At 44.1% G+C, this 14,043-nt stretch overlaps 1 protein-coding gene and 1 long non-coding RNA gene across 3 annotated transcripts in view; one reads left to right on the top strand and one right to left on the bottom strand.

Moving 5' to 3' along the window:
• The window catches only part of MAML2 (mastermind like transcriptional coactivator 2), a 362,457-nt gene that overhangs the window by 226,101 nt on the left and 122,313 nt on the right, over nt 1-14,043 (top strand). For both annotated transcript variants that reach the window (XM_082339876.1, XM_082339877.1), the window contains one exon: nt 12,362-13,858. In XM_082339876.1, the coding sequence (XP_082196002.1) occupies nt 12,362-13,858 (1,497 nt within the window). The remainder of the gene's footprint in view (nt 1-12,361; nt 13,859-14,043) is intronic.
• Nucleotides 1-14,043, bottom strand: part of LOC309604980 — a 164,436-nt gene that overhangs the window by 143,487 nt on the left and 6,906 nt on the right. The window lies entirely within an intron of this gene.

The raw sequence follows: 14,043 nt of genomic DNA, 5'->3' as shown, positions 1-14,043 counted from the left end.
CATTGCTTCAAAGAGCAGTTAAACTGCAAACAATATAAAGGCTTTATTGTCCCCCCATTTAATGTCATTTAAATCATCAAGAATCATTTCCCATAAATGTATGGCAAATAGTGGGATTTTAATTCCTGCTTGCAAAAGTCTGCCTTCAGACCTTCCTGGAAAGCAAAGGAAGTTTTCTATCTGCCATTATACATTCACATTTCCGGGCATGAAAGGCTTAAATTGCCCGAAGTGTAGGTTTTGGTTTTGTTTTTTCAATTATAACCAAATATCTCTGTAAACCTCTTCATGTTTCAGAGAGCCAGTTAAGCAATTTCCCCTTAGATGTGTCTTTGATGTGAAAATAAACATAGGCTGGAGTGAAAGCTGAGGTCTCTCTAAAGGAGCATCTCTCTACATGGTTCATAGTTACTCAAACATTCGACCAGAGAAAAAACATACAACAACACCCTGTATTGAACCTTGATACAGTTGCTATAAGAAAAATATTTCTTCAAAAGTTTCAAAAGAATGATGACATCAATGCCAAAAACATCAAAGGAGCTGTTTGGTGCTTTCAGGTACTTTGCCAAACTACCTTCTAAATGCTGCTTAACATTCCTTTGTAATGGAGTTAAAGATGAGCCTGAAATTGCAGGGACCTCTTAAAAGGTCTGCTCATCTCTCCCGCCTCTGTCTCCAGGTGATAGCATCCAAACCAGTTAACACGTTGCAGACCTGGGTTGTCTAAACATGATTCAGATGGAAGTTTTATGTTCAGGATATTCTTGTGCATCGAGGGGAGAATTGGTGGAGATATCATCTCTGGACCTCCCCTGGGTATGCCGTGTCGAGCTATGTGAAGACAATGGGAACCCTGTTAGAATCCTGCTGTCATGGAACAGCCGCCCTCATTCTTAATTCATAACGCTCTCCTTTCATAAAGGCTGTGGAAGAGCTGGGTTAATGACCACACGTGGCAAGTTGAAAGAGAAACCAAAATAAATGTGTGCATTTAGCCTCTGCTCAGCTTTTCAATTTTAATCAGTCAAGAAAAATGTGCATCTACCTTATGAAAACTCTAATTGGAACGTAATTATTGGCTTTATTACATCTTTGTTTTAGTTGGGAATCGTTTGTTGTAAGAGACAGAAGCCCCCCTTGAAGTATCATGAGGAAAAAAAAAAGGTGTAGGTGTGTATGTTGGGGGGAGATTTATTGGAAGGTTACAGGGGCGTCTCAATTACGGGAAATCTAATTGACTCTCCCAAAGGACTGGAACCAGGAATTGGAAAGCTTCAGGAATCTCTCTGTGCCTCTGTCTCTCTCCCACTCCTTCCTCCCTCCCCCTCTCTTTCAGCGTGGTTTCTCATCCTGGCTTTACTCTGGGCATCAGTTTCATTCTCCCATCTCTGTAGACTCGCTTTCTCTGTCTCTCATTGTGCATGACTGAGAATGATTCCAGTACAGGCAGCCCTGCATCTCTCTCATTTCAAGTGCACAGAGACTGTTGAGAAGGTCTTGTTTCAATTTCTGATTACTAGAAAAGCATTGAAATGGTTCAATTTGAATCAAATGTCCGCCTTGATCCAGTCTGCTTGGGGCTTGGGGAGATGGGATGTCCCGCCATCAGAAGCAAGCCCCACTACCGGATTCTCAGAGAAGTGTGGTTATTTAGCATGGGCAGACATACTGAATAACATGTTCGCGTCAATCTTAATTATATAGATAATATATGTTCCTATATAGAAAAATTAGAAAACACAGACATATGAGCAAAGTGGGAAAAACAATCATCATCCTGCCACCAGAAAGTACTTCAGAATCTTGAAGTGTTTCCTTCTAGACATTTTATTTTGCTTTAAATAATCTTTTTGACCTCCTATTTGTTTGGGTTACACTAGAGATGAGTTACAGTGGTCACCAAGATAGACACAGCTCAAGCCTCCCTCCCTCTCTAGGGCTTATTGGGAGATAGATAGGGCTTACATGGGAGACAGACTTATCTAGGGCTTTCATGGGAGACAGACTTAAAAATTGGAAGCAAATGAATACAAATATTAGGAAATTGTAATAAACACTGTAAAGGAAACAATCAGGAGGTTGAGATGGAAGACAGCCATGAGAGCGTATTTTAGGTAGGTGGTCATGGAAAACCTCTGCTGGGGTCACACTGAAGAAAAAGAAGGAGCTAGCTACGATAAGAGTGAGAAGAGGTAGAGGAGGTGGAGAGTTACAGAGCAGTATATGCAGAAGACCTGATGCTGAAATCACCTTTTGTGTTTGGGGGAATTGAAAAAAAATAATATGGCTGGAGCTTAGGTGTGAGAGGACCATCCCTTTTGTTGCTATGAGGAGAACACACTGGGATGGGCGGGGGCTGTGTGGGGAATAGATTGGGGTGGGGAGAGGCAAGATGTAGGGTCAGATTCTCAGAATGGGGTTGAACAATACTTGGTACCTCGCTGTGCATGAAGCAGAGGGGGCGTGAGGAAAAAGGAAGAATGTGGTCGGAGAGAATTAGGCTGGGAAGAATAGGAACCCTTAGTACCTATTTAAGTCGGGTAAGCCCTTTAGGATGAGGGAGAAATGCTGCCACGGAATTAGGAGTGGCTGGGTTTTATACTGGTATTATTTTACAAAAAAGTGGGGACTCTTCAGTACCTGGGTTCAAACCCCAAAATAATGAATCGCAACAATCCTGGGATGGTGTGAGGGCATTCTCTCTGCCACCTGGGTTTTCCTGATACTCACATTGGCCAACGTTTTGGAATAAATCCAATTCCCACCAGCATAAGGAAAGAAGAGCAAGCTCTTAGAACACCGGTGCTTTTCCTATCACTCCAGTACCTCTCGGCTCTGCCCCAGTTCCCAGCAGCTCTGCAGCTGGACAAAGAATTGCTAAGAATCAGCCCTATGGTTTATGAAGCCCTGTGGTATGACTCATGGCCAATGGCAGGGAATCATAGACGTCCCATAAACTGATTCATCTAATGTTCCCAGACCACTGACTGCCCAGTAAGTCAAATCATCCGCCAGTCAGCGAGCTAGTGCTGGACTGGGCTTGTGAGAACACATGAGATGCACAAGTACTCTCTCCTCCACTGACTCCTTGGAATCACATTGAAGTGAAAAACTCACAGACCTGAATCCATTACCAAAGACAATATTAGACAGAAAGTGCTAAAATCATTAAAGCAGGAAGAAAGAACATGAGGGAAAGTAGGAGGGCAAGGCCTCACAGAGGAGATACACTGACCTTAAGCTAGGCCCCTTAGAATGAAAGCTTCCAGACTGGGCCCTACAGCTAAGGAGGAGAGAGAAGCCCCTTGATTAATGGTACTTAATACATTGTACATTCTGCTGAGGAGGACATTTAGAGATTTCCAGAGAATTGCCAACATTTTAGACATAGCATTTTTTGGGGATTTGCTTCGATATATTTTGGGCAAAAAGTGAGTCATGATTAAAGTATTTCATGCACAAAGTGGTTGGGTTTTTCAAGCTTTTATAGAATATTCTGTTCATTTGCTATTAAACACAGAAGGTCAATCTCTGAAAGGTGGCCCCACCAGCCCCTGCTTTATGATGATTGTTTGCAACTAGTCAGGAAGACCAAGGAGATCGTCATCAGGATAATCACATTGGTTACCACTAAGTGGATCTAGAATGACACTGTTTAAGCGAGTAGGCAATATGGCAAAGTACTTCTACCTTGAATTTTCTAATTTAATTTCAACATTCCCCCGTTGTTAGACAACAAGTTTTGTTACACTGTCACTAGCAGTGTAGCAGAATATCATAAAACAATCTTATCATTTGCATATTTGGGAGTGTATTTCCTTGGAAGGGAGAGGGATTCCTTTCCTATCTTTCCAGGCAAAGGCCACTCTCCTCCACAGCTAATCCCATACACACCTCGGCATAGCAACCATCACATTGCACTGTTCCTTTTCGTTTTATTTCCAGACAGACGGGTACACTCCTTTTTGTTTGTTTTTATCAATTCTCACATTTATTGAACACTATGTTCCAAGACCAAATTTTGCAAGCTTTTTATGTGCTCTAGCTACTTGGTCCTCACAACAACCCTAAGACATCGACAGCCTCACAAAATATATACTTGGTGCTAAATAAATATCTGTTGAATGAATGAGTAAACAGATGCCACTTTACAGATGAGGAAAGGCTCGTTTTGTTGTCTTCAGTTTGCCTTTGTCTAGCACATGCTGGCACGTAACAGGACAGCAGGAAGCCTCACACAGGCTCAGACTCAAGTTCTGCCTCTTCTACTGAAAAAGAGCCACGAGTGATGGAGCGCTGCCCTGAGCTGGGAATGCTGCTGGTGCTTTACTTACATGGTTCCTAATCCCCCTAAAACCCCATCCTACAGTGAGGACAGTGACGGGTTCAAGCTCAGTGAATAGGAGGGGAGTAGCATTCACATCCCAGGTTTACTAGCAGCTCAATTCCATGTTCCTTTGAGATCCCGCAGCCTCCCATTCACCTTGATAAAACAGGATGTGTAAAATATATGATAGTACTTATATGTGGAATCTAAAAACATGATACAAATGAACTTATTTACAAAACAGAAATAGACTCACAGACATAGAAAACAAACTCATGGTTACCAGAGGGGAAGAGGGGAGGGATAAATTAGGAGTCTGGGATTAACAGATATACACTACTGTATGTAAAATACATAAACAACAAGGACCTACTGTATAGCACAGGGAACTATATTCAATACCTTGTAATAATCTGTAATGGAAAAGAATCTGAAAAAGAATCTATATATATATGTATGTATAACTGAATCCCTTTGTTGTACACCTGAAACTAACACAACGTTGTAAATCAACTACATTTCAATAAAAAAAAAAAAAAAACGGGATGTCTACCGCTCTGAGAAAGTGTTGCATGGGTTCTCATCCCTCTTCCCTCAGTGAATGTTTTGTGAGTTGATGATAAACTTGGAACATTCTCCAAGGGGAAGGGCTAGAAGTGTGCAAACTGAGAAGACGCTGTAATGAGACGTCCTCACTCTGCCCTGCAATGAGGGGTGTGTTTCTGAGGCAACTTCCATCTCTTCTGGTTACTCTTCTACAAGCAACCGTGAACAATAAGAAGGGGGCAGAGAGGCATTAAAGACGTTTTGAATGTGGGACTCTTTGGCATGTAGTGTCTTTAGAAGGACAGTGTGTTGACTTGTTTTCTCTACAAAGATCCTGAATTTGCAGTGCTCTGGCTTCTATATAAAACTTTATCTTTGGTTTCATTAAAAACATAGCTATTTTATTGACTTAAGTGGTCACATTTCTCAGAGTCCAGACCTTACGGAACAAAGTTATGGGACAAAATTTCCAGATAGATCTAACATGCCTTCCCCGACACCTTCCACCAGAAACATAATAAAATAAAATTAAAAAATAAATCACACTTTATTCCGAAGGAATAAAAACGGAAGTTCCTAAAAATCATACAGGACGTATGCCCAACTTCATTTCAGCTGCAGTGGTTTCATTCACATGGGACATTGAGTCAAGGTGGGGCTTAGAATTGCACCCCAGGAAGCTCAGCACCACCTGGAATCCTTCACAAAGCTTCACACACACCTTCACGTGTGGTTTACATGGATGACAACGTGGTTTCAGTTCTCAGAGCTTCTCATTCCTTGACTTCAGGGTTCAGAAGAAAGTGATCACTCAAGCAAAACTCTAGTGGAACCATTAAACTGCTTGTGAATTGGATATGAAGATATTTACCACAGCCTTCGTCTTACCATTGTTTTACTGCTCAGCTGTTAGAAGGGTCCAGCTTCTCAAGTACTGAGATCATCCAACAAACTACTATTTGAACACCTGTAATATGCCCAGCATTGTGATTAGTACTAAAAGGAGCCAGTCAAGTATAAGACACAGTGCCCAAGCTCAAAGACCTTAAAATCTAGCTGGGCAAATCTAATTACTATACGGACATAAAACAATACCTCGCAATACAGGGAAGCACTACGGAGAAGCTCTGAGCTCTACAAGGGCTAAATAAGAAGTAGGAGCTTTTTGATGTCTTCAGCAAAAGCCTTATAACCCCATCTAGTTTGTTTGGGGGCAGGAGAGCCAGGGAAGAATCACTCTTACCTTCAAGTACTGTGATGAGGTGGAATTTGCTGTTTCAGGATCCCAAACATTTTTACTTCAGGAATCAAATCGAGTCATACATTATTGGGGGAGTTGATCTTTTTCTCATATTATCTATTCTGAACCCTATCTCTAATCAGCCATGAGTAAAATGGCCTGAGGAAAGCTTACAGATGATGGGACCAAGATATTCCCTGAAGTATCTAAGCAGCGGTAAATTTGGTTCTCGTGTTTATTTCTTTTTGAGAAAGACAGAAATCTTCTTGAGCAAAAAAAATGTGACCTATGGACTGAATTGTTACCTTTGTGTGGCATATTCCCTGTTTCTAGGGCAGCCCAGGAGACAAAGAATGCATTTATTTGTGGAAAGGGATAGGGGGCAGGGAAAGAAACAGAAACCAGAGGATTGTGCAATAATGGCGTTCTTAAATCCCTCCAGGAAGTTTGTGTTTCTAGTGCTTTGGAAGAGTAAAGCACAGCTGTTGAAAAAGGAGAGTTTACCAGGGGACTGCAGCCCTGATGCCACTGTGCATTGGATTTTCCTTGTCCATATGCTTCTCGGCACCTCCATCCGCAGCCCTTGGGGCAGGCAGGCCACTGTGTCTGCGCCCCGCCCTGAGCAGGCCTACCCCTTCCCCCAGTAGAGACCGCAGGCCTCAAATAGCATGGAGGTGTTCAAGGAGAAGAGTCAGAACAAGGATGAGAGTAAAAGGAAACAGTCTGCTGGATCTCAGCAAAGGGAAGTACACTGATTCTTGTGTCATATGCAAACCAGACGAGACTTGCTGTGTTGAAATCCTTCCCAAAAGAAGCCCTTTTCTTGGATGGCTAGTGAAAGGGTGATATTGCATGCATAATCTCACAAATTGAACATAATAATTTTGGGGTGCAAGTTTATTGTACAAAACAAAAAGTGCCTCTCAGTCCGTCTAGAAAAAGTATAAATATTGAAATGTAGCACTCACTTGAAGCCTTTACATGCTGCCACGAGCTTAGTCATCTGCATTTCTCTCATGCCAGGGATCATTGGACAGGGTATGGTTCAGAACCCTTTCTGCATGCTCAATAAATCTTCTTGAATGACCAAGTGACCCTTTGTCTCTTCCCTTTCTTCTGTTGGAGCCTCGAGAGTGATGTCCTGAGCTTTCACCATCAACCTCCAACCAATGATGTCACCGTCCTCTCCTGCCATCCATCTCTATGAGTCCTGAATGCCCTTACCCTTGCCCTGTACATGCCATACGTCTTCATTCTGTTATCCTTCTATCTTGGCTCTCTGTGTCCACTGTGTTGAGAACAGTGTTGGCATGTGGCAAATTGAAGGCCAAAGGAAAGCAAGCAGTGTGGTTAGTGATTCAGAAGGAGGCCTTTGGAACCAGACCCGGGTTGGCAACCTGCTTCCATATCATTCACTATGCAATCTTAAAGTCAGGAGCTGCAGTTTCTTCACGTAAAAATGAAGATCAGGATACATGTTCAGAGAGCTGTGAGAAGATTAAATGGGACTCTACACAACTCTTGTTTTAAGAGCACCCGTCTTAAATTAAGTATTCAATACATAGTAGTTCTGAGGTGGGAGCCTTTGGGGGTCCTCTTGCTTTTGAGGGCCCCTTCTTCCTTATAAAAATTTTTTTAATTATATATATATTTTTAAATTTTATTTATTTATTGTTATTATTATTTTTTGGCTGTGTTGGGTCTTCGTTTCTGTGCGAGGGCTTTCTCCAGTTGCGGCAAGCGGGGGCCACTCTTCATCGCGGTGCGCGGGCCTCTCACTGTCGTGGCCTCTCTTGTTGCGGAGCACGGGCTCCAGACGCGCAGGCTCAGTAATTGTGGCTCACGGGCCCAGTTGCTCCGCGGCATGTGGGATCTTCCCAGACCAGGGCTCGAACCCGTGTCCCCTGCATTGGCAGGCAGACTCTCAACCACTGCGCCACCAGGGAAGCCCTAAATTATATTTTATGACTGTGTTGACATCAAGATAAATATATTATTGTATATATTAAAACATTTCCTCAACCTAAAAGTTCAATTTTTCTTCCATACTAAATTAAATTAAAATATTTTCATGGGCCCCTAAGACTACTGTGGGCCCTGGGCACTGTGCCTACCCAGCCTAATGGGTAAGTCAGCCCTGGTGAGAGATTTGTTCTGGAGATTCTTTCCTCTACCCTTTCAATGTTATTAACTGCTTTCTGGAAATTGTTTGTCCCCTCTGGCTTTCAGGATATACCCTGCCCTTGTACTTCTACCTGCCCCCATCCCATCTTCCTCAGCCACCTGGAAGGTCTACACTGTGGAGCTCCCAACTTCCCTAAACCAGCCGCCATCTTTCTTGATGTAAACCCATGTCTTCATTCCTCTGATTGAGTCTCATTCCCTTAGGACTATTCCTGGCCTGGTAAGGTGGCATTGAATTTTCTGATAAACTATTTCTCACTGAGGTATTCATGATATGACTCTCTGTGTTCTCCCTCTCCTTCTAGAATACAGTATTTCCATTTTGTCACAGAAATTTTCGAGACTCTATACCACAATTCAAAGCCATATATCCGATGGAGACATTTTAGTCCAGCAAAGAAAATACTTCAAAGCAAAGACTGAACTTTGAGAATCACTGAGATTGTATTGTGCCTCTACTTCTGTGCATTCATTGGGCCTTGGTGACATAACTTTGATTAGAAGCTTCTACAAGGCAGGACATAGACTATCCCCAAAATTCTCTTGGTAAATATGATGCCTGATGAAGTCCTAATGGAATCTCTTTAACCATGGGGATTTCTTCCATACGTCACTGAGGAGGACTTCCTTAAATCATCCATCCAGCTATGCTTGATGGTGACTTTACACCATGATACATATGCCTAAAAAACAATTCTCACTCCCTCATTGTCTATTATTTTCTGGGTTCAGGCAGGAAAGTGTTCTCAGAGATAATCCTATTTATAAAGGAGGGAACTGTGGTCCATAGAAGAGAAATAACTTCCTGAAATAGCAAAGCAAGTAATGCCAGAATCAGGACTAGATCCTGGGCCAGCCTCCTCAACACCTGCCTGTGGGCACCATTTATTTATCTCTGTCGGGGCCTGGGGTACCATTTACTCCCCAGCACATGCTTAGCAGTGGGAATCCTTGGTTTGGTGCCGGGCTTTATTGCTTAGTGTTTGTGTGACCTTGAAGAGTTACTCAGTCTCCCAACCTCAATTTTCTCATCGGTAAAAAGGAGGGGAGAGGGTAGAAATAGTATCAACCTTATAGAGTTGTTGTTGCAAGGATTCTTAGAGTTGATCTGTGAGAATTAGATGCAATTATCCATATAAAAAGCTTAGCACGATGGCTAGCACACGAGCCCTCAATAAATGACTTTGTTGTTTTTGTTACTACTATTATTATTACTACTACTACTACTACTGCTACCACCACCGCTAATTCTATTACTCCGTCTCCAACCCTGGTGGCTTAGAGAAAGTCCTGGAGCTGCTTCCCAGAGTATGTACTGAACTGCCCAGGGAGTGGCCTGAGCAGTAGAGAATCTGGCAGAACAGGTTTTTTCAAAGCAGTGGAAAATAAATCAAAGGCAATAACATAACCCAAACCTGGAAAAAGAATGTTTTCCTTTGTTTTTTCTTTACCAGTTGTGGAAAAAACCTTCAAAATGTAACATGCTGAAATAAATCAGCATGAAATAAATCAGGCCTCTCTTAAGGTAACACGGCTCACCCTCTTTGGTCTGTGCTCTTCCTGACCGCCTGAGGACAGACGGTGACCACTTTCAGTTTGTGCCAAATGCGGTGATGGCTGACAGTGTTCTGTGATGATGTTGGCCTATATCAGTGAATAGACAAGATTAGGAGTCAGGGAAACATGGAGAGACAGCAAAGATGAGGGGAACAAAAGCTTCACAGCCAGGTACAAAGGGTACCCCTATCCCTTGCTGCAAACTGCGCATCACCAAATGTTAAATTTCATGGGATTTAGTTAGGGCTCTTGGTTGAAAGTAACAGAAGCTCAACTCACATTAGCTTAAGCAACAAGGAGCCTTTATTGTAAAGATTCCATAGTGTATCAAGGAAAACAACGAGAGAGGCAGAGCTGGCCTAAGATTGAAATCAGGCCTTCAAATGCTATCAAAATTTGTGTCCTTCCTCTCTGCATCATTCCCTCTCTTTCCACGGATTTACTTCCTCTATGGCTGTGGTTGGCTTAATGGAACAACACTTCACAAGTTTTATAAATGACTTTGCAGCTACCCAAAGAGAGCCTGGTCTCACTTTCTCCGATTTCAGAATTCTCATGGAAGGAATGATTGGCCCAGCTTGGGTCAGGTTCCTTTTTCTGATTGCCCATTAGCAATGGTAAAAGGTAAACATTGGTTATACCAGCATGGTACATCGACCATAACTAGACACACTTGTGAGGGGGCAAACCCACAGGTAATGGATTACTGAAACAGGTATTGAGGAGCTACATGACAAGAAACATATCGTTCACACTCAGCCCTAGATTGCATCCCCGCCATTCCCTGATTCCTCATCATGTGACGAGAGATCCAGGATATCTCTGTGCTCACTACCCCCTCCCTCTTCATACAAGGCAGACCCTAGCCCTGAACAATGTGACTCCAGCATCATATAGTGGAAGTGACACAGGCTTTAGAACTATGCAGAACTTGAGTTAAAGCCCAGGTCTACCACTTATACTGGGCAAGTTACTTAGCCTCCCTGAGCCTTGGTTTCCTTATCTATAAAATAACGCATATCTAATGGAGTTGTTGTAAAGAATAAGGAAAATAAAATAACCATATTTAAAGTACTTGGCATATAATAGGTGCTCGGTTACATTAATTTCATTTTCTAATTAGGTTACCTAGAAATCTTCAGGAGGGTGGGGGAGTGATGGTAAGAGAAAAGGGAGGACAGGAGAAGTGATAGAATTTTATATCTGGGAAGTGTCCTTCTGCCTCAGTAATTTGCAATTATCTTGAGCGAACATTAAATAATTGAAGTGGGTCAGCTGCAGTGGGAAAGCCACACTTTGCTAGATATAGCTTCTCACTTTAGAGGCAAAGCAACAAGGATATCAAGATCAATGATGCATGTTTTATGTTTCTTATTAATTTACTGGTGTGACTGTATGGTCCTTAAATCTCTCTCTATAATGTTTGAAGTTAATAGAATACAGTCTAATCACTGAGTGAGTGATTGAAGTACTTTAATATTTTGTTGTTACTGTTGCTGTTTAGAGAGATGCTCCTCTTTGAGAAGGTAGTAAGCCATATTTTTTTATAAACTAAACTTTATTGAGTTCTTACGTCAGTAAGCCCTGTGCTAAACGTTTACATGTCTCATGTCTTCCTATGAGTTAAGTGCTGTTGTCCCCATTTTCCAGGTAAGGAAATTGAGGCTCAGATAAGTCAAGAGCCAGGGTCACTTAGCACTCAGTGACAGATTGGAATTTGAGCTCCGCTTAGCCGGTTCCAGAGCCTGAGTTCTTAACCACTATGCGGTACTGCCTCTCTACACCTTGGTTTTGGCTAAGAGATTTAGAGACAGGCCAGATAAAAAATGAATCCCCAGGAAAATCTGTGCTTAGAGTGTCTCATTTGATAAATGATAACCTCATAGCTTCTGCGCACCCACCCAGTATTGCTACAGGGGCTTAAATGCAAAGCTGCAGAATCATAGGAAGAAAAATAGTTAAACAACAGAGAGACTATCTCCTTCGACACGACAACTATTCTGATTACTTACTTAGAGGATAAGAGTGATGATGGGGTTGAATCTGTGAAAAAGAAACTGGAAATTGGGTCCCAGCTTTAGACTCTACAGTGTTTCCCATCTTGGTCAAAATTGTGTTCAGTCCAGTGGCCTGTGGCCGTGTGGGTTATGTGTGCATGCATGTGGAATAGTTTGGCCTGTTCCAGAAAACAACACCACTTTGGTGATTAATCGTAAGCATTATCAATAACTCCCCATGACATGTGAAGGATTCTTCATCCATCGGCCAACGCACCAATCATGGGAACCTCTATGACCTGTCACCCCTCATTGACCTGCTCCTCCAGAAACATTTTGCTCTGTTTGTGCTACTGTAAGTTTCATTATACTCCAAACTGGGCTTCATTTGTGCCTCATCCTGTGTGTAAATGGAAAAAACATTCAAATATTCTGTCTCTTTTGACTAAACGCATATCTGGAAAAATATCTCATGTTCTGTTTTCTTATTCCCCCTCTGTCTTTCAGCTCCAGGGTTCCTTGAAAAGAAAGCAGATAGTTAACCTGTCCCCTGCCAACAGCAAGAGGCCTAATGGCTTTGTCGACAACTCATTCCTTGATATCAAAAGAATCCGTGTTGGGGAAAACCTCACTGCAGGACAAGGGGGCCTCCAAGTAAATAATGGACAAAGTCATATGATGTCAGGGACCTTGCCCATGAGCCAAGCACCCCTGAGAAAGACTGCCACGCTGCCACCCCATACACATTCTCCTGGAAATGGTATGTTCAACATGGGCTTAAAGGAAGTGAAGAAGGAACCGGGAGAGACTCTCTCTTGCAGCAAGCACGTGGATGGTCAAGTGACCCAGGAGAATATTTTTTCTAACAGGTACGGAGATGACCCCGGAGAGCAGCTGATGGATCCCGAGCTGCAGGAACTGTTCAATGAACTGACCAATATATCTGTGCCTCCCATGAGTGACCTTGAGCTGGAGAACATGATCAACGCCACCATAAAGCAGGACGACCCGTTTAACATCGACTTGGGTCAGCAAAGCCAGAGGAGCACTCCCCGGCCATCCTTGCCCATGGAGAAGACGGTGATCAAAAGTGAATACTCACCCGGCCTGACCCAGGGCCCCTCGGGCTCTCCTCAGTTGAGGCCCTCATCCGCCGGCCCTGCGTTCTCCATGGCCACCTCGGCCCTCTCCGCTTCCTCCCCGATCCCTTCGGTCCCTCAGAGCCAGGCTCAGCCCCAGACGGCCTCAGGAGCAAGCCGGGCCCTGCCGAGCTGGCAGGAAGTATCCCACGCTCAGCAGCTCAAACAGATCGCTGCTAATCGTCAGCAGCACGTCCGGATGCAGCAGCACCAGCCGACCAGCTGGCCAGGTTTGCCCTCTTCGGCGGGGCCCTCCCCAGGTCCGTTTGGGCAGGAGAAAATCCCCAGCCCCTCTTTTGGCCAGCAGCCATTCAGCCCCCAGAGCTCCCCCATGCCGGGGGTCGTGGGCGGCGGCAGCCAGTCGAAGGTCATGGCGAACTACATGTACAAGGCCAGCCCCTCGGCCCAGGGAGGGCCTCTGGACGTGCTCCTGCAGCAGAAGCCTCAGGACCTTAGTCGGAGTTTTATGAACAACCCCCACACAGCCATGGAGCCCCGGCATGGCAGCACCAAGCCTTTGTTTCATTTTAACTCAGATCAAGCCAACCAGCAGATGCCTTCCGTTTTGCCTCCCCAGAGCAAGCCTCCTCTCCTGCATTATACCCAGCCGCAGCCGCAGCCGCAGCAGAGCTCGATTGCAGCTCAGCAGCAGCAACAGCCGCAACAACAACAGCCGCCGCAGCAGCCGCAGCCGCAGCCGCAGCCGCAGCCGCAGCCGCAGCCAGCAGCTCAGCCCACCCAGCCTCTCTCGAGCCAGCCTTTGCTGAGGTCACCGTTACCACTTCAGCAGAAGATCCTGCTGCAGAAGATGCAGAATCAGCCCATCACAGGACTGGGGTACCAAGTCTCCCAACAACACAGACAGGTAAGGGCTTTGCTCCTCCCAACGCAGAGTACCCAGACACCATTCAGCTCGGTCCGGTTGCTTTGGTTACCATTATGTTTGCACTGGGACAGAATCAAGACCACAGAGACGGCGATGGTGCTGACAGATGCCTCTGGAGACCTCATGAAGGTTCACTTGAGGCATCTGGAGGCAAGAGCATCTTC

Source organism: Balaenoptera borealis, assembly GCF_965194805.1.
Source record: "Balaenoptera borealis genome assembly, chromosome: 11".
NCBI classification, from domain to species: Eukaryota; Metazoa; Chordata; class Mammalia; order Artiodactyla; family Balaenopteridae; genus Balaenoptera; species Balaenoptera borealis.
Note: the sequence above shows the minus strand (reverse complement) of the source record. Positions and strands in the feature narration are given on the sequence as shown.